Source organism: Drosophila suzukii, chromosome 2R (assembly GCF_043229965.1).
Source record: "Drosophila suzukii chromosome 2R, CBGP_Dsuzu_IsoJpt1.0, whole genome shotgun sequence".
In the NCBI taxonomy this organism is placed as follows: domain Eukaryota; kingdom Metazoa; phylum Arthropoda; class Insecta; order Diptera; family Drosophilidae; genus Drosophila; species Drosophila suzukii.
In genome coordinates, this window is record NC_092081.1 from 3,401,228 (window position 1) to 3,422,889 (window position 21,662).

At 45.6% G+C, this 21,662-nt stretch overlaps 2 protein-coding genes across 2 annotated transcripts; both read right to left on the bottom strand.

Moving 5' to 3' along the window:
- Window positions 1–212: 212 nt before the first annotated feature.
- LOC108019696 (uncharacterized) lies at window positions 213–1,513 on the bottom strand. The gene is made up of 3 exons (XM_017087590.3): window positions 1,116–1,513; window positions 780–937; window positions 213–720 (listed from the first exon to the last, which is right to left on the bottom strand). Exon 1 carries the CDS (start codon window positions 1,435–1,437, stop codon window positions 1,216–1,218), a length of 222 nt encoding a protein of 73 aa, XP_016943079.1. The 5' UTR covers window positions 1,438–1,513; the 3' UTR covers window positions 213–720; window positions 780–937; window positions 1,116–1,215.
- Window positions 1,514–6,787: 5,274 nt separating this feature from the next.
- On the bottom strand, window positions 6,788–19,274 carry sca (scabrous). Its single transcript, XM_017088032.4, has 4 exons — window positions 18,424–19,274; window positions 15,126–15,519; window positions 8,310–8,840; window positions 6,788–8,083 (listed from the first exon to the last, which is right to left on the bottom strand). Exons 1-4 carry the CDS (start codon window positions 18,870–18,872, stop codon window positions 7,157–7,159), a joined length of 2,301 nt encoding a protein of 766 aa, XP_016943521.3. The 5' UTR covers window positions 18,873–19,274; the 3' UTR covers window positions 6,788–7,156.
- Between the last annotated feature and the right edge of the window lie 2,388 nt (window positions 19,275–21,662).

Below are 21,662 nucleotides of genomic sequence, written 5' to 3' on the forward strand. Positions count from 1 at the left end.
AAATAAAAGCCCGAATTGCCGACAAATCTTTGTTAAGCTTGACCTTGACTGATGGCCTCTCATAAGAAGTTGTTTAGAAACCTGGAAGAACCAACTTAAATGCCTAAATAAAAGCAGAATAAGTAAACAGATTTATTAACCTGTAAGTACACTAAAATAAAATGAGATTCACATTCGCTCAGGTAAAAGAGATTTTTCATTTATCACAAAATGTTCATAGAAATGCAATAATGTTTAGTTACAACGAAATCGTTATCCCTTTTTATCATTAATCAATATACTCCACTTTGTTAATTAACACCAAACACAAAACATATAACGACATAGGGTTTTCCATATAGCCAAAATATGTGCATTCACTAGCTTCATTCAACTAAAAGTGTTTCGCCATTGAAGAGTCAACCAAAGCGCCATCAAAAGGAAGCGCTCCAATAAGTTTGAATAGCACAGAGATACACTCTTCAGCATGAGCAAAATGTATGTGAATGCGTACCACGAGATAGTGTGGCTTCGGCCTTGCTTTTGTATTTGTTAACAATAAAGGAGGTGGGTGCTTTATCTGGCTTTAATTAAGATCTGGTTGAAAGAGTCCATATATGACGCGTTCGGGAGTGCACATGAACTGATAGCGGAAGAATAACCAAGCTTAAAGTATCACAATTGAAGCAGAAAAGCAATACCACAAATATTGGTCGGATGTCAGTAACTTTATAAATGAATCTGCAAAGGAAAAAATTACAGAAATAAATTGAAAATATTTTTAATATAATAAAACTTACCCAGTATTGATTTTCTTTACTTATCCTATAGAGAATATATAAAACGACCAGGCAAATGTATACTAGGATTATAACAAGTAGGAGTATGATATAAAGGATCTTCCAGCGTTGATCTATCCGGTGATGCTCAAGGCTTTCGTTACGGCGGGAAAACATTACTGATGATTGACAAGTATTATTTTATTAATAATAATTTTAAAACCCGTAACTCAGTTAAATTTATTGGAATTTAATGAGGAATCCTATTTGGGACTCCCCTTACCAATTAAATTAGCTTGTTTAATTTGTTCAAACGAAATTGGAATATTTGTGTTTAATATCTAATGGCTCACTTACCTTTGCTTCTGGAGCAATGCTCATGACTGGTACTAATTAACTCAAGTTCAAGGGGTAATCGAATCGCCCACCCCTGCGAAAGTTTGGATCGCCAGGGGGCTCAATCGCACCGCACGTCGTAGGAGGAGCACTCGCCGAAGTCCGACTTGAGGGTGAAGTACATGCCAACACCAACTCCGGCGACCAGGATCAGGACTCCCAGCCAGTAGACCAATCGCCAGAAGGGCCATGACGAAGGCGCCTTCTGTTTAGGACGCTCCGGCCTGGCCTCCTCCTCGTCGGCTCGACCTCTTTGTGGTTGGCGGCGCGGCTTATTTCCCATTTCCCAGGGCCCTTAACTTTGACTACGATTTCCCCCTTTTGCCGATAATTGATTGGATTTTCCCGAGCAACTCGACAGCAAACGAATGATAACATTTTATTGAAATTACTAAAACATCTTGTGGGCTGAGATTCATCTCGGCGGCAAAACTTTCGGCTAATTATTTAAGTTAATTGGCCTTTGTCCGCAAAGGCCAGGCGAAATAATGATGATGATGGGGGTGGCTGGGTCAGGCCTAAAATATTTGCTCGGAGGCCACAAAATGTCTCGCAAATTTGTTCAAATTACTCGGAACACAACAAGAGTCGCCACTCTTCGCTTCGACATCCCTGCAGGCCGCAGTCGGAGTCTGAGTCCATGCATAAATAAAGGGTCCTGGCTGGAGTACAAAAGGACTTTGTTTGCGGTCGAGAGATGAAAAGTCATTTCTCTCCATTATTTGCCAACTAATTGGTTGTAGGACTTGTGAATTTCTGTTGCTCGAATGTTTGCCCAAAGAATTTTGTAATTTTGTGAGGTGTCAAGTGGTGCTGTTGCCATCACTGTGCCTTTTGCTGTATCAATTAAATGGCAAATTGCCCAAATGAAGGATGCAGCTTAATAAGGCCATTGCACATTTGTAAATATACACATATACAATGCCACTTAAGCTTGCCGTAGATCTTATTCTTGCCAGGATTTAAGTGCGTTTCGACGGGGATTTCCCCCGTGGCTGTCCTTTGGAGTGCTGCCGATGCCATTACTGCTTCAATTTCAGTTTCTGTTTGATGTTAATGAAAGTTTCCGTCGTGCAAATAAAGGCAAAAGCATGGAAATCAGTAAAACAAATTGCAATCTGCTTTTTATCGCACGTCGCTGCATGACTGCTGGCTGCTAGCTGCTGGCTGCCGGCATTTCCCAGCTCCGTCATCGATTGCCTGACTTTTCCCCACTTTCCCCGGCTTTCCCCTCGCTGGCCAGGCTATTGACTTGCTCATTACAGCCCTGATGACGACTGCTCTTGCCACAGCTCCCGCCTTTCTGTACATGTATATCAGTGTGCTTTGGTTCCGATTCGTTTCCATTTTGCTCCAAAAAGCATAGCTCTTTTCAGTCCGCACCCGTATCGCGGGTCGGCAATCAGGGGGCATAAATTGTTAATATATCTTAACGGATATTCAATTTCCGTCGACCAAGAAATGCATTAAATTCGTAACAAAGCTAAGCCGCTTCAACCGAAAGATGGCGAAATTGTTGGACTCCAGCGGGGTATTATTAAAAATTCAAAGTCGTTATAGAATGGCAAAACTTTTTGCCAGTCGCCAGTCCGGGCCAAGACATAATGATAATATAGAGACGGAGTGGGGTGGCTGAAAAATAAGGAATGGCCAGGACAATGGGGAGACAACAGGCAAACTATGAACTGGGAAACTGGGAAACTGGAAAACTGGCAAACTGGTAAACTGCAGAACTGCGAAACTGAGATCCCGAGAAGCTCAACTATGCCCAAGTTGGCTGTCCGACTGTTTATTTTCACTAGACTCCGTCTTTCAGTGGGCTTCGGCCTTATTACGCTCGGTGGCGTGGCCCATCATCTGCATGGCCTTGGGTGGTGGCAGGTGTGGGCTGGCGGTGGGTGGTGATAAGTGGGTGGTGCAAGTGCCGGGACGCCGGGACGAGCAGCCAAGTTGTCAACTAACTTTGCAACAATAATCGCCAACGTCGCCGGAGTACGAGTGACAGAGCTGAAGCAGCAGCTCGTAGATAAAAACCGAAAACAATAAGACTCTAGGCTGACTTTTATTCAGTCATCTGGGCCCCACCTCCGGCTCTGCAGCGTTTACCCTCGAAAAAGCAAAGGTCTTTAAAAGGAGCAAACAGCAGCAAATAGGCTGCTCGGGTAAGGATCTCTTCAGACTTTCGAGTCGTGGCACAAAGGCGTGATTGCTTTTGATTCTTGTTTGGCCAGACGAGGATGGAGAAACTGGAGGGGTATGGTAGGTTGATGTGTGCTCTTAGTAGTTTTCGCTTTAATCAAATGGTGTCAGATTTAATGCCTTTCCAGGCCAGAGAAAAAGGTGATTAATATTTATAGAAAAATAATTCGCCAGGTGAGACAAAATCGTAAAATTAAATTGAAGTGCTTCAGACGGCTTAACAAATGTTATTTATTTGACTGCGCTATCCAGGTGAAACAGGTGTGATGCTTAAACTAAAATGAAACCATTTTGATTAAAATATGCTAATAATAATAATGTTTGTTAAAAAGTAGCCTGCATGTGCTGAATTTAATTTATATATATGCTAATCACATTTAAAAATACATACATACATGTAAAATAAAATACGATCAAACATAACAGTAAAAACAATTTAGCAAAAACTATAAGTTCGTTTTGAAGTCTCCTTTAAAGGGGATCCCATTTAATTACATAAATCTGTTGGCCAACTTTTTGCTTCACCGAACTATTGAATTAGCCGCCTCGCCAGGGGGTGTTTAAGAATGTCTATCCAATTTCTGGCATTCTCGTGGGTCGTGCCAGTCCTCGAAAAAGAGCAAACGAGCTGGCAGGATAGTGTGCGTGGCATATGTAAATTCCGAGCTAATTAAAATTAGCATATATTTCCCCTTTTCGCGGGGACATATGCGTATGCTGTATGTGTGGCGACGTGCATGCAGAGTGGTGGGGCCCATTATCTGGCTCAGCCGCAAGAAGACGTGGAAAACTACGCGCTCCGAGCTGATTAAAAGCGAAAGCTAACAAGCGTTTGCTCTTTGCCCCTTCGCTCTGCCCTTGCAACATATGGGTCCTGACCCCCAAGCCCCCAAGCCCCCATGCCCCACTGCCACGCCCCTCCAGCCTGCGCCCCCTTCGCCAGAGGGTTTCTGTGTCATTTCGGCTCCGCATTAGAGTCGTAAAAATTTATTGTAACTTTTTTCAGGCCACCCATGTCTGAGCCGACGGGCTTAAGGCATTACGCCTTTTAATTAAACCGTTGAGATGTGTGCCAGACATAAAATAAAATGGAATGAAATGTAATTTTGCATATACGAGTATATATGTTTAAATTGTTTTCCCTCAGAGAGTTTGAGCTGGCTTTAGTCGATTACAAAGCTTGGTATTAATTATGATAATTATGCGTAAGCGCTGGTTGGCATTTTAATTGCTCATACGCCAAGCTGCACATTTCATAAAAAATGCATCAAAAGGAAAAACGGAAAAGGGAAAAATCTGGGATAAAACGTGCCATAAAATTTCATAATAAAAATCTTGTAAATTTAAAATTACAAAATCCCCTAGAGCAACATGCATCAATTCGTAGCTCAGTTCACTTGGCTTGTTTTTCGAGGATGCATTGTCCTTGGTCGGGTCCTTTGTTAATTGCCGGAAATGCAAATGGGCGGCAAGTGGAGGGGGAACAAATGGCTGGGGGCTCTGTCGACCATAAATGATTTCCATTTTAAATGCGTGCGAACCACTCTTCCATTTTACCATTTATTTACTTTGGAGGTGAGCCAGCTTCCTTTTGGGGCCCCACTTTGCACGCAATTTTCACTTCTTTGGCCATCGCCTGTTCCCTTTTCGGTGGGACAACAATTCGCTTTGGCTTCACACCAAATTTGATTTTATTCGCAAGACGCTCTCAGGTTAAATGGTGCAGAAACTCCTGTTGACTTGTCGGCTGGCTGACCGACCCCAAGTAGGATCTCCGAATGAATTTAAAAGCCACTTCTCGGCACAGAAAGAAATTAGAGCATATAAATCCCTATTATATCCCAATCTATCTTGTGAAAATAAATAGGTGTGGTACTTTGATGGTATTACATTAACAAGAGGCTGCAGGTTCCGATTCCAACGCAGTCATTTCAGTTCACATACTCGTATCTCCAAATTGATTTGGAAAATCCTATAAATCGAAACTTTTTCTCTGTGCAGAGGGCCGAATGGCCAAATCCTGTTTGCTGTATCTCTATAAATAAATGTCACAAGTTCTACATTTCAATGCAGGCCATCCGAATGCTCTCCATTCGCTGTCAATTTGTATGCTCTCTAGCGCATTTGCATAACAAAATTGCCATGCATTTCTCATTCGTTTCCGATTTTATTTCATTTTTTTCGGGCCCGCACTTTGAACTCTCGAACGCAGTCCAAGTCGCCGAAAAAGTCAGTTATCCATTTGCAGCTCAGCAAGTTTTGACTGCAGAATGTCAACAAAATAAATGCATAAATAAGGAGATCATCGTGTCGGGGAACGTCAGGGCCACGCCCACTCCGGAGCCACGCCCCTCGAAGAGGTCTCAATATAACGAGATGGTGAAAAATGTTTGAGTTTTGCATTATTAAAGTTCTTGGCTGGCAGTTGGCAACTTTTCACGTGCTGATAAATGGCCCCGAGCTCTCGAAGTGGGTGGAGAAAAGCAGATATAAAACGAAAGCTATTCCATCTTCACTCCGGGTGCGAACATCCTTCAATTGAAATATATCTCTTTTTTTCTCCGGCCATCTACGTACGTACGTATACCTATATGTTCCCGTGAACGGGAGTGGGATAAGCTAGTGCATACTTTTCTGGGCTGCCAGGGGGAAATCATACCCCTAAAAACTCCACAATTAAAGTTTACTTGGCACTTATAATTAATTAAATGCGAATTACTTGACCATCCCCTCGCCTTAGTGCCATTAAAAGATCGCCTTATCCCTTGGGGTTTTCTTTTCACATCAATCCATTTATTGTAAAATACGCCGGTCTAGGGGCCAAGCTTCGTGGTTTTCCTTTTAGTTGCTTAACTTACAGGACATAAAATTAATGTATACATAATATAGTTCATAACTTACGGGCTAAATGCATTTTTTAGCTCTTATGGTTTTTGCCCTTCGCTCACTTCATTTGTTTGTTATTTATTTTTGGTATATGCAAAACTGCAGAAAATAGTTTTCAGTTTCTCTTGTCGTAAAAACTTGCATATTATCTGTTCTATTTCTGACTTGATCTCTTTGGCATGCGACTCCATCGGTTGGGGAAATTGTGTAGGTTGGTTTTGGACTGAAGCAGACACTTAGTAAGCGGGAAAACGAATGCGTAGACACTATTGTATGGTACAACAATTACAAGTACATTTACCAACGCTATAACTAGTAGATCTATACTCATATGACTGATATGGTGACTTAGGCTAGAAAGATCTCCTCTCCTCCCCGCGCGTCCGTCTGTATATTTATTATTTGTCTGAGATGAGCCTAAGCGAGATTAGGCCTCTTATACGATACATCTAGATTAGTTTAAGTTTTAGTTTATGGGACGATTATATCTAGACATTAACTCTGCACTCTGCACTCTTCACTCCCTTAAATGATATGCTCTCTCTGCCGCCGCGGAACTTAAGCCTCTATGAGATCTTCTTGAAAGACCAAAGAATCGAATATTTATACGGGCGAAAAGGGGGCCTGGTGGTGGCCAACTAATTTACGCATACGGCTAGGGTACTCTAAGGCCAGAGTAAGCTCCATTCGAAAGACTAATGCTACAACTTAGGTCTGATCTGCTGGGTATGTATTTACAATGTGTGGGAGGTTATGGGAGTGGGGGCCATTGGCTCCCAATTTTTACACTTATCTAGCCCCGATCTTTCAGATCCACCTCCCACAGACAAACAGTGGACTCCCAACTATAGTAGGCATGGCTGTGGTGGTTCACTGTAGCGGTTTCATCCCCTCCGTTAAAAGCGGGAGCAGCTCACTTACGCCTGCCCGGCGGCCACGAACTGCACCACACTGTTGTTGTTGGTGGACTTCGCCGTCGTCACCGCCGCCGGCGCTGCTGCTGCTGTTGTTGCTTCTGTGGCTGAACCGGAAACGGAAGCGGCAGCGGCGGCGACAACGGGACTCGCTTGGCACTCGACGGCGGGCAGGCGCTTGACCAGCATGCGGCTTGACTTGACCGCTATCCATTCGTTGCGAGCGGCATCGAACCAAGTCAGGCCCAGATTGTAGCGCCCATTGAGATTGGCGTGCTGGCAATGAGAGAACCACCAGCCACCCTCATAGTTAGCAGCACAGTGCGTCTGCGAGATGTCCCGGTCGTCGTCGATGGCCGAGAACTGCATTCCCTGCTGGTAGTTCAGGGCATCGCTGGCGTTCCCGGAGTACTCGGCGATGTGCAGCCGGTAGCCGTCGGCGCGGGAGGATATGTAGAAGCGCTTGTACTCGGCCACCCAAACGTTGTCGTAGATGTCCTGCATCTGCACCTGCAGCCGGCTGCAGTTGTCCAGGGTCAGGTGGTGCAGCTGCTCGTTGCCAATCCAGAACTCACCGCCGGGCGCTCCGAATCCCTGGGCGTAGTCTGCCCACGAGCGGTTGAAGTCGGCGCTGCCGTCGAACCGCCGCTGCACCGTCGTCCAACCGTCGGCGGTGCAGTGCGTCATCAGCGGGTGTCGCTGGCCCGCGGGCGCAATCAGATGCAGTCCGTCCGCCTGGGTGTGCACCTCGCTGCAGTCGTGCGGCAGCTTGTTGATGATGGCCTCGTACTGGGTCTCCACGTTCTCCAGCTCGCTGACCAGGGTCTCGGCCAGGACGGAGTCGATGGGGGAGGAGGAGTCCTCCTGCGGCGTCTGCAGTTGGGCATTCTGGTGATGCGGTCGCTTGTGGGGCTTGTTCAGGTGGGAGAGCTGCGGGCAGGCAGGAAACAAATGGAAATCTCAGTTAGCCAGGGGGTAGTGATAGAGAAATTAAGGCAATACCAAAATAAACGATCATAGGATCTTACAGAAGCTTTTAATTCACATTTAAGTATGGCTTTATATTCAGATAACAAATATTTAGAATAAGTTACGTATTGGTTTGCTTTACATGTCATAGGTCTTCAGAAACCTATCAGATATGGTCATCACTCACCTTATTCTTCAGTTCCTCGTTGACCAGTGACTGCAATCGGTCCACGTTGGTCCTCAGCTGGTCCACGTTGACGGACAACTTCTTCATTCCCTCCCGCTCCTCCTGCAGGACACTCACACTCACGGCCATGGCTTGCAGGGATCGGGCCGCGTTAGTGCCCTCCTCCCGGATCAGACTCTGCTCGGACGTGATCTGGGCGTTGGCGAACTCCAGCTTGGAGATCTCGTGCCGCAGCTCGGGAATGCTCTTGTCCATCTTGGTCTGCAGACCCTCCACGTCCTCGAGCAGCTCCAGCATCGAGGTGTGCAGCTTGTCCAGCGAGGCGATCTGGCTGCTCAGGTTGAAGTTGGCATTGGCGATGCGGTGTTGCTCCACCTCGAGGCTCCGGACCCGCTCGTCGATGTGGTGGAACCGCAGTCCGTTCACCTGGCGGCGCAGGTTGCGCTGGGCCAGCTGCAACTGGTGGATCTGCTCGCTCTGGAAACGACAGTGACGACGCTTGTGGTCAGCAGTGGGTTCTAGTCCGGTGGGCTGAAAGAAGGAATGCGGAACATTAAAAGGAATTTCTTTAAAAAGTTCTACAAATGCTACTCATTCTTGAACTGATAGGTACTACTGGTATTGTATATTTAGGATAGAACTAACCCAAAAGATTTAAAGCCTTAAGTTTTTAGAAAGCACTTCATTCAGATTATAAGCCGTGTTGCAACACTCATAAAATTCGTTTCGCAAGTCACGCTGTTATTTTTAAGTTGAACATCATCAGAATATGATAGTTTGCTTGGTAATGCTGACCTCAACTCCCCTCACTTAACTTTAATTTTTCCTGCATTAGAAAACCCATGATAAAGAAGATTCGTGGGAAAATCTCGTAAGCTGGCTGAGATTCTTTTGTCGCTGTGCGGGCAGGATTATGTGCTGGGAATTGAATGCTAAATCCATTTATTATAAATGCATTTCATAACCAGGCAGACAGCGCATGCCACAATAATGTCAGCTGCAGCTCCGCCGGCAGCTCGAGCTGCAGCTTTGCCCAAAAGCGTGTAAATCCCCGGAGCTGCTGGAGCCGCTGGCGTGGGTGGATTTGCATCCAACTCCCTTCCGCCGCCACCTCCCTCTGAATCTCCTGGCTCTCGGTGGTAAAAGCTGCATAAATTTCCACATACATACAGTATGCATAGAAATAATTTTGCTGAGTGACAGCAGCGAGCAGCTGTAAACCAAGGTAATGCCATTTGGGTCACATTCAGGCGGCGCCATGAATGAGTGTGCCCCAACGCCACAGGATCTGCTCTGTATATCTGCCGCCCCAGGGTTTCCTTTCATTTATGTTCGTGGCCATCAGTCATAGAAATGTCCCGGGTAATTGACTAATAAAGGATGCTGGAGGGGACAAAGCCGGCAGAAAGTGTCCTGCTAATGAATGCAATGAGTGAATGCGAAAAGAAATTATGAGATATATCCTGGGGAAAAGGGAAAAACAATTATGTTTCTTCTTTTAAAATCCTTTTGAGAGCTGTATTCTACTTTCATTTTCTTTTTGACCCCAATAGGTCAACCTTAAGAAACTTTACATTTTTCAATTAAAGGAGTGCCAAAGTGCCGGGCTTGGTTGTATATAAAATAAACAAAAATATTAGAAACATAAGTAGATTCCGAAGATTCAAAATTCCTAAAATCGATTCACTGTTTGGCTTACCCTCGAAAAAGTCACTTGCAAATTATATTTTCCGAAATTCCTGACCATTTTCCCGTCGAATTCAATTATTCTTGGGAAAAAGCTAACAAAAGTCCAACCAAAAATATGGAAAATATTCATGAATATTTATGCCCAAGTTGCGTTTGTGCCTCATCGGCATCGAACACTTTGGGCCGCTGCGAAAATGTTTTCATTGGCAGCGCAGCCACTGCTTTTCCCGCTTTTGCCACTTTTCCTCCGCATTTTCTCCGCTCCTTTGTTTGCTTTGCCTTCACGCACGTTTCGGTGGTGCAGTGGGTGGCTGGGTGGTTGGGTGGTTGGGTGGTTGGTGGCTGGTGGCTGGGTGGCGGTTCAGTGGGAGGTCAGGCTCCAGCTCCCGCTCCAGCCTTGCCGTTGTTTTATGCGAAAGGTCACGAACGCGGCTAATACGACACGTTCGCGTTTTATATGAACTCTGGCCGAGACTGGGAAGTGGCCATCAAAACGGAGAAATCCTCGATATATATTCGGGCAAACGTGTCTCGTATATACGTTTATGTATTTCTAAGGCGGAAAGGTGCCGGCGCTGGCATATAAATTTCGCCCATCAGCGGTATAATTAAATGTGATTTATGCGGCTCAAATTTCCCGGCAACTCGGAGACAAATGAATTTCTCTGTGTGCACTGGCCAATGGCCGCGTTAATTGAAATCGAAATTGAAGCATAAATATTTCAAGTGTTTTTCGTGTGAACTCATAAACAAAGGGATCGGTGGCAGGGGTAGGGAACTAATTAATTTTCAGGGCTGCCCGGGTTGTTTCGTGGATTAAAAGTGAACATTTTACATGCTGAACTTAAGTGAAAGCTAACAAGGATTTGCTATTAGCACGACAGCAATTCCGGGGGGACGGGAGTGGGTGCATGGGGCACATGGAGCATAGAAAAGGGCAAAAATCCGCTCCTGTTCCTGTTTCAGTTCCTGCTGCTCCTCGGCGAATTGTCGTAAAAATTTAATAGGACTTTTGTGCGATGCTTGAAAAAGTTACGCTTACTGGCAGGCAGATAGGAAAAGTGGGCTGGGGGAGTGGCAGGGCGCCGCAAAACGCCATTAAGTTAATGCGCATTTGGGGGCCAGGAACGCTCGTTGCCAGGACGACCTCAAAGTCAACGTCAACCTGATCCCTGGCAGAGAACCGGCAGACGTGTGCATAATTTGAAACTAAAGTGTAGCCCACAAATATTCCAACCTCTCGAAATCCGAGCCCCTGACAAATGTTTCAATAAAGATATCCTCGCAACTGAAATGTGTATCAAAAGTACAAGTTATTTTACCGAAACAAAGGGTATCGGCCAGCACCACTTCAACAATCAAACAAATTGCCGGCAACAGAAGCGTCGGAGGAGGGATGGTATGTAACATGAACCAAAGGCAAAATAAATATCAACATAAATAAGGTAAAAATGCCAGGCACTATATGTGTATCTGTGGGGGAGTTTAGGGAGGAGTACGAAAACAGATGTACGAAAAGAACCGAAACCGGATTCTCCGTGTCAGGCTGCCTTGGGCTCCTGCTCCTGCTCCTTGTCGGTTTCTTCGTCCTCCCAATGCTGTCCTGCGCCTGGCATTTGTTTGCCCTGCTAATTTAACAGCCAGTCCCTCATATGTACAATGCCCCATGCCCCATCCGAAGACCCCCCGAGTTATAGTAGCATCAATAACCAATGATAAACATTTGTGTTTATCCTTCTTTCGGCTCAAATATCTGGCCCCAACTGTTGCAAGTGACAGCTTTCATCAAAGCAATTTGTTACATAATGCGTGAACATGTCGGTTGTGTATGCCTTTATATCGGGGCATCAATCTGCAGACAGTTTGCAATTAGAGTTCGCAAATTATATTTGGCTTTGCCCCTGTCAGCGGCAGATGTTTATGGGTTCAAGTGTTATCACCTCTGGGCAAGGAAATAAATAGATAGATGTCTCTACCCATTAAATCAGGCTTATTCTGTCAAATTAATCAAGGTGAATTGAACTAGTATTGTTTGATTGGGTGGGTTATTAGATCTATATGAGCATGAACTATAGATTTCGGTTTAACTGAAAGATTTAGCCCCGAATTACTCTTTAATTCCCAAAAAATAAATATTTATCTCTCGTTCAACATCTCTATGGCAACCAGTAAAATGTATACCAAATGTTTTCCTACTTATTTGCCCAGCTTTTTTATTTATATGCGTTTAATATCTCCGGCAGCCATTTCCCGGAATTCTGTCTCTGGTTTCCGACCAATCCCCAAAGGTTTTTCGGGTTTTGCATAACTTTACTGCTTTGGCTTTGTACATTTTTCTTGACTAATCAAATAAAGGAAAGTTGATTAAATTTAACCAGCCACACACACAAAAGGAATTTGTTGTCTATCTTTTTGAATTTCCTTTCTCGTGGCTGCCACCTGTGCAATTTTATTGTTTGTATTTTTATTTATTTTGTAGCTGGATATCCTGGGGCTGGCTTCTCCGTTTCCATCTGCCCTCCATATTGTGCACCTCTGCCCTTTGTTATCTGCCGTTTGCTCTTTGTTCTAATTTAACCTAATTTCTGCTTTGCTGCGCTGCCATAATAACAATTTTCAAAAATTGCTTTTGGTTTTTGTGATGAGAAAGTTCAAGAACTGGTTTTGTTGGTCAAAAGCGCCCCCTCCTCTCGCTGCTTTTTGGTGGGAAAGAAGCCGGCGAGGATGGAAAAAAGTAATGAAAAGGATCAAATTGTGCTGAAGCATCGCGACGGGGGAACGAGGGATATGGCAGGGGAACTGATTATCGGACCACTCGAGAGCATCTGCCGCAGCCCCATCTACCATCTTCCATCTCCCATCCACCATATACCACTCCGCATCTCCAACTCCTGCTGTTGGCTGCCAAAAACTTGGCAAGACAAGAGACAAAGGCTGGCCCTCCGTCTGTCCATCAAGTTGGCCTTAGCCAGTTCCCAAAGCAGCTGGCCAGTCAATCCCATTCCCTTCCCTCGAAAACCCCCACTCTTTTTGACTCAGGGCGATTAAAAGGTGATTTCCTGCTCTTTGTTTTGCAATTTTCAGCAATTTCGCTTTATATTTCGGCAACGGCCTGCCCATTAATGATACGAGTATATATAAGCCTACACACAGGCTCTTGGGAATACGAGGATATATGGATACATGGTATGTGATGCGTGTGCTCCGAGGTCCGGCGAAAGCCGCTTAAGCTGCCTGGATGAGCACTTAATCCCCTCCTTGTTCTTAAGGAGTCTCAAGGGTATATCGAACCTGAGTGAATTGTGAATTGAAGGTTAACCGTGGTCAAACGATCTCGGCGGAATAGAAATAAATCACTAAAGCTAATGGCCATCAGAATTCATTGATAAAGCTAGTTTTCACTACTCTGATATTACATTAATTTTTATAAAATAATATTAATCCTCTTGTATTTTAAACCATAGGAACTGGAACAGCCGAAGCAGGTTTTTGCATGTTACAGTTTTTAAAAGGGTATCGCACAGTTGCAACTGTGTAAATCACCTTTTATTCGCTTATATTTTTCTTAAATTTCTATTTCGCCCTTTTGAGACGCTCAAGTAATTGCTTTGGCTCGTCGAAATTTCCTCGCCATTGTGGGTGAACAATAAACATACACAATTTCCCAGCAAGCAAGTGAAATTCGCTGGCGAAAGGTATATATGTGGCCACGTAATTTTCTCTAAGCAAGCAAATTTCGGTTAAGCCAAACTTCAAAGTGGAGCGCACCGGGTGAATAATGCCGAAGGAACGGCAGCTCGCAACCAGCAACCAGATCAAAACAGGTGGCAGCCAAACCAGTTTCAAGGGGGGCAGAAGGGGAGAGGGAACCCGGGCCCCACTGACATATTTCGAGATGGTCGAACGACGCAACCGCATTCTCATATTGGAGCGGACTGACGCATAATCCTTTTAATGAAGCAACCTGGGCTTGTTACCTGGCTGCCTTCCCATCGCCGTGGCTTTACCTGTTGGCAGCTGCCTTTGTTTTCGCTCCAAGTTGCCCCATTGTTGATGCTGCTGCTGCTGCTGTTGCTGCAAGCCCTTTATTGACATTAATTATAATTAAGAAGGCGGACGGGTGTCGAGTCCTTCCATCCCTGTGCAGAGCACACAGGACGTCAGGGCACGCCGGTCCGAATGCCTCACTCTCAGATCCGATTTCTAGAACTCCGCTCGGATTCATGTGTTCCCCAATCATTCAGTGTAAGCCTGACATGAGAGCCCTCGTAAGTATGCCAGGATTCTGACGAAAGGACGCCACTGATCATGGCTTCATCATTCCCGGCAATCTCTTTATGATTCGGCTGGGGCCCGGAACATTAAGGCTCTGAACGTGTGGCCTAAGTGGCTGCCAGGGGCGGGTCGACCCCGGCATTAAATATTAAATACGACAACGTCCTGCGGTGCGTATGAGTAATTTGGCCAACGCATGTGTGGCAGGCCATTAAAACGCCGAGGCAAAAGCGGATTGCGACTTCGGACCCACTCGTTAGCACATCGTGCCGCCCACCGCCCCCAGCTTTGGCCGCTCCTCACCTGGCGGAGGGTTCGCCGTATAAAGTAAGGCATAAAACGGCCAGATAATGCCCCGCCAGGTTGGCGGTCGCTTTATGGGGCGCACTTAAGGCGAAAACAAAACAAAGCGGCGGCTTTCTTTCGGGGGTCGTAAAAGGGGCACACTGGGAAAATAGGTCCATTTTAATTTTAAAATATTTACCATTTTTCTCTGACATATGGAACATTGGAATATTTTTTTTAACCTTAAGCTGTTTTGACTAGTCGAAGTAATACTTTCATGTGTTATTCTTGAAAACTTTTGGTGTTACTTGGAACATAATGAATTCAAAGTTCCAGTCTATATCGAATCTAACTACGAAATCTCAATTTTACTAACGGTTTTTAATAATTTAATGGAGTACAATGAATTTAGCTGACTCTAGCTAGGATCACTCATTGTTATTTTCAAAACGTACCATCCTAATTTAATATTTTTTTAGGGATATTTGAATATTTTTCTTCAGTGCAGGACTGTTTTACATTGGCCCTCGCATGCTTAGCTGAAGATTAGCATAAAGCGGTACTCACCTCCTGGCTGGCTTCCTGGCTGCCGCTCTCCTCCTCCACGCTGGCCGAGCTGCCGTCCTTGCGGGTCCCCTTCTGCAGCCTGACGAGGGCGTGCTGGAAGTCCTGCTCCTGCTGGAGGACCTCCTCGCGCAGCTCCTGGACGTAGACCTCGGTCTGCTGCTGGCGCTCCCGCTGGGCGGCCAGCTCCAGCTTGAGCTGCTGGTAGTCACTGCGGATGGTGGCCAGATCCTCGAAGGTGGAGCTGCGCTGCTGAACGTCCCTGGCCACGTTGCCGGCCGTCCTCTGCAGGTCCACCAGCTGCTTGCGGATCTCGGAGATGGTCTGCTGCAGCCACTCGACGGTCAGGCGCTCCTTGTTGCCACTCTGCGAGGAGCGCAGCGCGGCCACCTCCTCCCTGCGAGGAGAGAATTTAATGAAATCGCTAATTAGCAGGGGTACGTAACGCTTAAATTGCTGCACACTCCGACCAGGAAATCTAATTTAAATTGACATTTTCAGGCTGTCGGCCAACTTAATTGCCAATGCGGCCGGCGTGCGGTCCACTAATGGGATTTCGACCTGCACTCAATCATGCTCCAGCGCCACCAGCGCTCTGCCGCTAAATTTCCGCCGACCATTTAAATTGAGCACTGCGAAATTATTGCGCAACCCCTAAAAACATTGTCAGCAAACAGAAATCACAGAAGTCAGGCGGACAAAAATTAACAAAAAACGATGGCAAACTTTGCCGGAAACACACAAAATAAAAATCAAGAGAGGCCAGACCGCAAACAACAAGTGCTGGCGAAAACGATGTTTAAATGTTCAAAATGAAAATGTTGTAGCACTTGTGGCAGTTGCCAGCTACCAAAAAATAGGAGGAGTGCGAGAACAAGACCGAGACCGAACGGAACGCATTTTTGTGGCATTTCAGACAATTAAAGTAGTCAGTTGGAAGGATGCGGAAACGGAAGCAGAGCCACAAGAAGCAGAACAAATTCGGGCGTAGGTAAAAGTTTTGTTTTTTGTTTTTCGAGAGCCAGCTGCTGTTTTATTTTCACTGTCAAAAGAGCACGGCTGCATAAAATTTTCATAAGGAAAAACCCGACCGGCAACAAGACACAAAACAAAATAAGCCAAAGAAAGTTGTGTTCGCCTCCTCCTGGCTTGGTGTACCCTGTACAGCACACATACATCACATCACATTCGGTTAGGTTTTTATTTACGGCTCCGTATACGTAATATTTCAAATTGTTGCATTGTGCGTGGGCGCTTTTTGTTAATTTTATGGCTTTCGCTGAAGTTTTTGTGGCCCCGGCCAGACAGACTACGAGAAGTTATGGATTGTTTGGCCCCATGTTCAGTATAATTACTTAAATATTTAATTAAAACGGGCGGGGGTCGGAAAAGGATGTTAAGAGCATAGACTGACCCAGAGATGTGCCCCAGGGCAAACATGTATCGCATACATGTATCGCCAAATATTTGGTGAGTTTTATTAAAACAAATGGGTTTTTTAGCACTCTTTCGGAAACTCGGATTACTATTCCAACAAAAAACACTTTCTAGCCCCTGCCCATTGGCAACTTTTGTAATGCCAAACCAACTGAATTTCCCTTTTCGCCTGGCAATTTTTCGCTTCGCTGCTGCACAGTCTTTTCCAACAAAAAACTGGCTGTCATTCAAGTGAAAATTGAAAATGCTGTCAATGACATGCGAGCAAATTGAAAACGCAACATGAACACTGCAAATGCCGAACTTCATCGGGCCTGATTTGATGACGTCTGGCGGTGTTCGCATCTGGATTCTCCGATTTTTCCGGTTTTCCGATTTTCCCTATTTCCCTATTTTAATTACCAAATTGGATGCAGCGGTGTAAGTTCGGAAGCGAGCGTTATCAAATATACTCAAATCAACGGAGTGGACTCGCCCAGCACGCCAGTGTGCCCAATCAGATAATGATGTTGTCTAACTGAGGAACAGCTTATCCAGGTGGGCGGGGCAGGATTGGGGGCGTGGACGTCGGTCGGGGGTACAGTGGTCGGTTTGTGTGGGTCGGCGATAGTGGATCACATAAACCACAACTGACATGACGTTTGACTGGCGTTTGCCCTGGGAGTTCTTGCTCCGCAGACTTGTCCCTTCAGCGAAACACTCGTATGTATATACATCATATAGGGTACATATAAACATGAGCGTGTGCTGAATTATTTACGGTGTCACTGACAAAGTTTACGATGTCCACGACAGCAACAACAATGTTCTGACCTTAGCTATTTGTTCAGTAAATTAAGAGTGTGCCATTTTTACGTATTTTTTACGCTGCCACAGGAGATGTTTCGGGGTCGGCGAAACTGATATGTGTGTGTTCTGCCCGATGAGACAATCATTATTAGTCAGCCCATGACAACAAAACAAATCACGAATACTACGCAAACTTGGGCCGGGCCGTTGGTCGTGTCTTTGCCCTGATTAGATGTCTTATCCCGCTTCTGCCTGGATTCCTCCCCCAACATATTTGTCTGAATTAGTCGGACACAGTCATGTTCCGCATAGGAATTCCTTCCTCATTGCACTGTTGGAGTGGGAGGACACAGAAAAAATAAGGAATGCGAGTCCGTTTTTTCGCTATCAAAACAGACATAAATAATTGCAATCTTGGCAAGGGAAGATGGTGAAAGCTATGGTGGTGTAATATGTTATTTGACCGGAAAACGGGGCTTATTGCTGGACGTTGATGCACTATAAGCAGTACAAGCAAGTGGCCCAGCGACAGCAAGCTCAAGTTATCTAAATCTTAATAAAATATTCCTTTTTTGGTTATTAACTAAAATAATAAATAATATGATATTGTTTTTATCCCTTACTTTTACACTGTTTTCTTGTCCTCATGCTAAGCTAAATGTATGTTTTAAGAGTCGAATTTTCATAGTTGTCTGGGTTTAAACCATGAAGTCCTTATGTTCATGTTGTAAATAAAGTGGAACTGTACGTTTCATGTTTATAAGGTTCAGCTGGGATCTTTTATAATAACTAGAAAATCTACTTAAAATCTATTTTAACTATATGATATGCCACAGCTATTTTCTCTGCTATAAACTGTTGCCCGCTTCGGAGGGCCATCAATTCGTTGGCCAAAGTTGGGCGACAAGTTCTACGTGACTGGGGGAAAGTTGGCGCCAAGTTGCGAGGCCACAAATTGCCAGCGAGACATTGACCAATGGTTGGGAGCAGGACCTCCTCCGCTCAAATTAGAAATTCAAATTCGACAGAGCAGTGGGTCGGGGGCAGCCTTTCCTACTCGGCTTTGCCATCTCACCTGAGCTGGTTCAGTTCGCTGCGCATGTCGGCGTCCACGCTGGCCGCATTGGTGGTGAGCCGCAGGGATTTGCGCAGATTGTGCTCCAGCATCTCGTAATCCTCGCGGCGCCGCAGCATGAGGGCGTTGAGCTGCTTGGTCAGCAGGCGCACCTGGTCGGCCGTTCGCCTGCCGTTCGAGGGGTCTTCCATGGAGCTGAGGTCCTCGCCATCCTCGTCGTCCTCCACGAAGCGCAGTAGCTCCACGCTGGATTCGGGCGCTTCCGTTTCCGGTTTCGAGTGCGCGACGGGCTTCTCCGAGGTCATCACCTTGGCGTCGCGCAACATGTTGTTCACGTCGCTGAGGACAACCCCAGCGGTGGCGGCTCCTCGCACGGTTGCCACGGAAACCTGCAGCACTACCAGCAGCGCAGCCAGCAGAATGGGCCGCAAAACGCTTGAGCCCGCCATTGTAGCAGGGCAATTTGGGTGCTTACGCGAAGAACTTTATTTGTTTTTCGGGTCTCGGAATGTTTGGCAAACTCGCATTCACACCGCGCAAAAAAAGGACTCGAGTTAGATGGCAAATTTATGCAAATGACTGGCACGCATGCCGACACACAAACGACTCCGACTTTCCGGCGGCGTGACAGTCAAACACCTTATAAAGGGCGCTGGCAAACAATGCCACAAATATTCCTGCAGCTCGCCTCGGGCTTAATCCTCTTTGTTTGGCCAAGCTTTCTTTTCACTTTCGGTAGCGATTTGGTCCGCGGAAAGTTCGCACGAAGCACTGGGCAATTGTACTTTAACAAGAAGTCAGGGGTGACAGGCCTCTGGAATTAGAGGATGTTTTCAGCGCGGCGGTCTTCGAAGGACTAAAGCGCCGCGTCTTCGGCACCTCCTTTTATTCGCTTCGCCGCCTACCGCTCGGCTGCGTTCGGCACTCGTCGGCTGCCGAGAAGAGAGCAGGAGAGAGAGCGAAGTTGCGGTGGAGTGAGGTGAGTGGGAGTGGAGAAACCGAAGAGAGCAGGCACCTGCCCGAAGTTGCATGCAACAAGCAGAGAAGAGAGCTGCAAAGAGAGCACTTCAAACTAAGAGAGAATCGAGTGAAAGACTAGACACTAGACCCTAAAATGTCCTTTGAATGATTGCTATTACCGAAGATCATATCTATAAGGTTGCTGCTCCTGGTCGGAGTTCAGGACAGAGCTCACTGCAATCCCAAAATGGCGGTCTAGCTATCTGGCCCCTCTTTTCGCACTCGTCCTGCTCCTGACACATGGCGCATTTGCGGTGAGGCTACGGGGAAAACAGACTGCAACGAAACGGCAGATGTTTTGGCCCCATAGGCAGACCTAAAAGTGCGAAAACATATTGACGTGCTCCGAAACTGCAAGAAGAGAACCGAAAAACAGACGGGGCTTAAACCCTGAAAACGGCGAATCGGCGTTGCAAGGAGCTGAAGGAAACCTATCAATGGGCAAGGAAAATGCAGCCTGAAAACTCTCCGTTGTCTTACAATTTGTCGAATGCAGCTGGAACAACAAGATTTCACTACTTCTTACCAAAGGATGTACTGAGAAAATACCCTAATAGGTAATCGGATACCGACCACCTACATTTAATGTCATGGATTCCAACATCCATGGCTCAATTGAGTCAAGGTAGAAAATAAAAATAGCAAGGATGAAAGTATACGACTAAACAGCTTTCTTGCTCAGCAAATAAAAAGGATCAAGTGAATCATTAGCAAAACAATATCATGACATCAAATAACAAGAATAAATATTAAAAAAGAGAGTAAAAAGCCGACATAAGTAGAGCAAATATTATCTAGATCAAATGTATGTTATTATATTTAAACGAAAGTTTCATTTTGTTTTAGTTTTCTTTCCATGTTCTCATTCTCATTTTAGTTTTAGGACACAGTTTGTGGGATAGCATCTCCCGCGTCCTATCTCAATATAAATCTCCGGCACCCATTCGTTTCGCTGGTATTTTGCAGACATAAAAGCCGGAAAAGGTTTTAAAGTGCAAAGTTGGAATGCGGCTGCAAAAGTCACAGGCAAAAAAGGAGCATCAGAGCAATTGAATGGGTCGTAAGCCCACTAGCTGCATTGTTGCAATATGGATCCAAAGCACCCCCTTTTCACAAGTGCGGGAAATGTGTACAAAAAATATGCCAAAAATGCCGCCTTACGCACCGAAAAGCGCTGTAAGCCCTGCATTTTTACTTTTTGTTCCATCTATAAATTTAATGGGGGTGAGGCAGGTCTGGGGTCAGCTGAATGGAATGTGCGCTTGGCTGAGCAAGGGGTGGGGAAATTGGCAGAAAAAGGGGTAGGAGTAACGACTGGAAGGGGTGCAACAGTCTGCCATTGTTGGCACTTGCCGGAGCTGAGTTGCAATTTGCAATATTTGAACACCCTAGCAGGGAGTTTTATAAAACATGGCATTTTTGTACCACGACTTTAAAGTTATATCATGTAAGGCGTTGTTTTAATGGATCTTGATGGAATTCCCAACTTTAAGTGAACTCCGATTGCAATTCTACCGATATAATAGTACAACGTAATGCAAGACTGATATTGATCTATTTAAACGGCGTTTTTAGGACGTTATAATTAAGAGTGTGAAATAAAACACTTAACAATTGATAAACCCAAACTTTGTTGATTTTTAAACCCTACCTAAAGCATTTGTAAGGGTATTTCCGTCTTCGGTGCCCGAATCGCGGCTTCTTACTTGTATTATTTTGACGTCGTTTTCGTTTTTACTTTTTAATGTACTGCTAGCAGCAAGCGGCGGTCAGAAAGCGGAGGACAAGCTGTTGGCCAGCCCCTTTGTGGTGGCCATCATCAATGGATGTGGTGCATAATCAAGCGGTGGCCACATGCACATCCATGCCACATCCATGGCACTGGGCACATCGTACATCCCCTTGCCATCCGGCTGAGCTGTTTGCATATTTTGAGTGGACGCAGTTTAGTTTTTAATTTGATGCCTTTGTTTGTTGTCATTCTGTTCTAGCTTGTTGCACACGGCAAGGCAGTGGGATGGGGTGTTGCACCTGGGAGTGCTGGCTGCCGCCATTTGCATGGGAGTCCCCGCAGCCCCGCAAGCCCCTTACCCACTCCCCTGGCCCTCTCACCGAGCCACCCCCCTGGTGCATTTGTTTCATTGTCGCCCGTTATATTGTTGGCTTTTATGCAGGGAAATGTGGCTGGAAATGGCAGCGAATGGCTCACGTTATGGTCA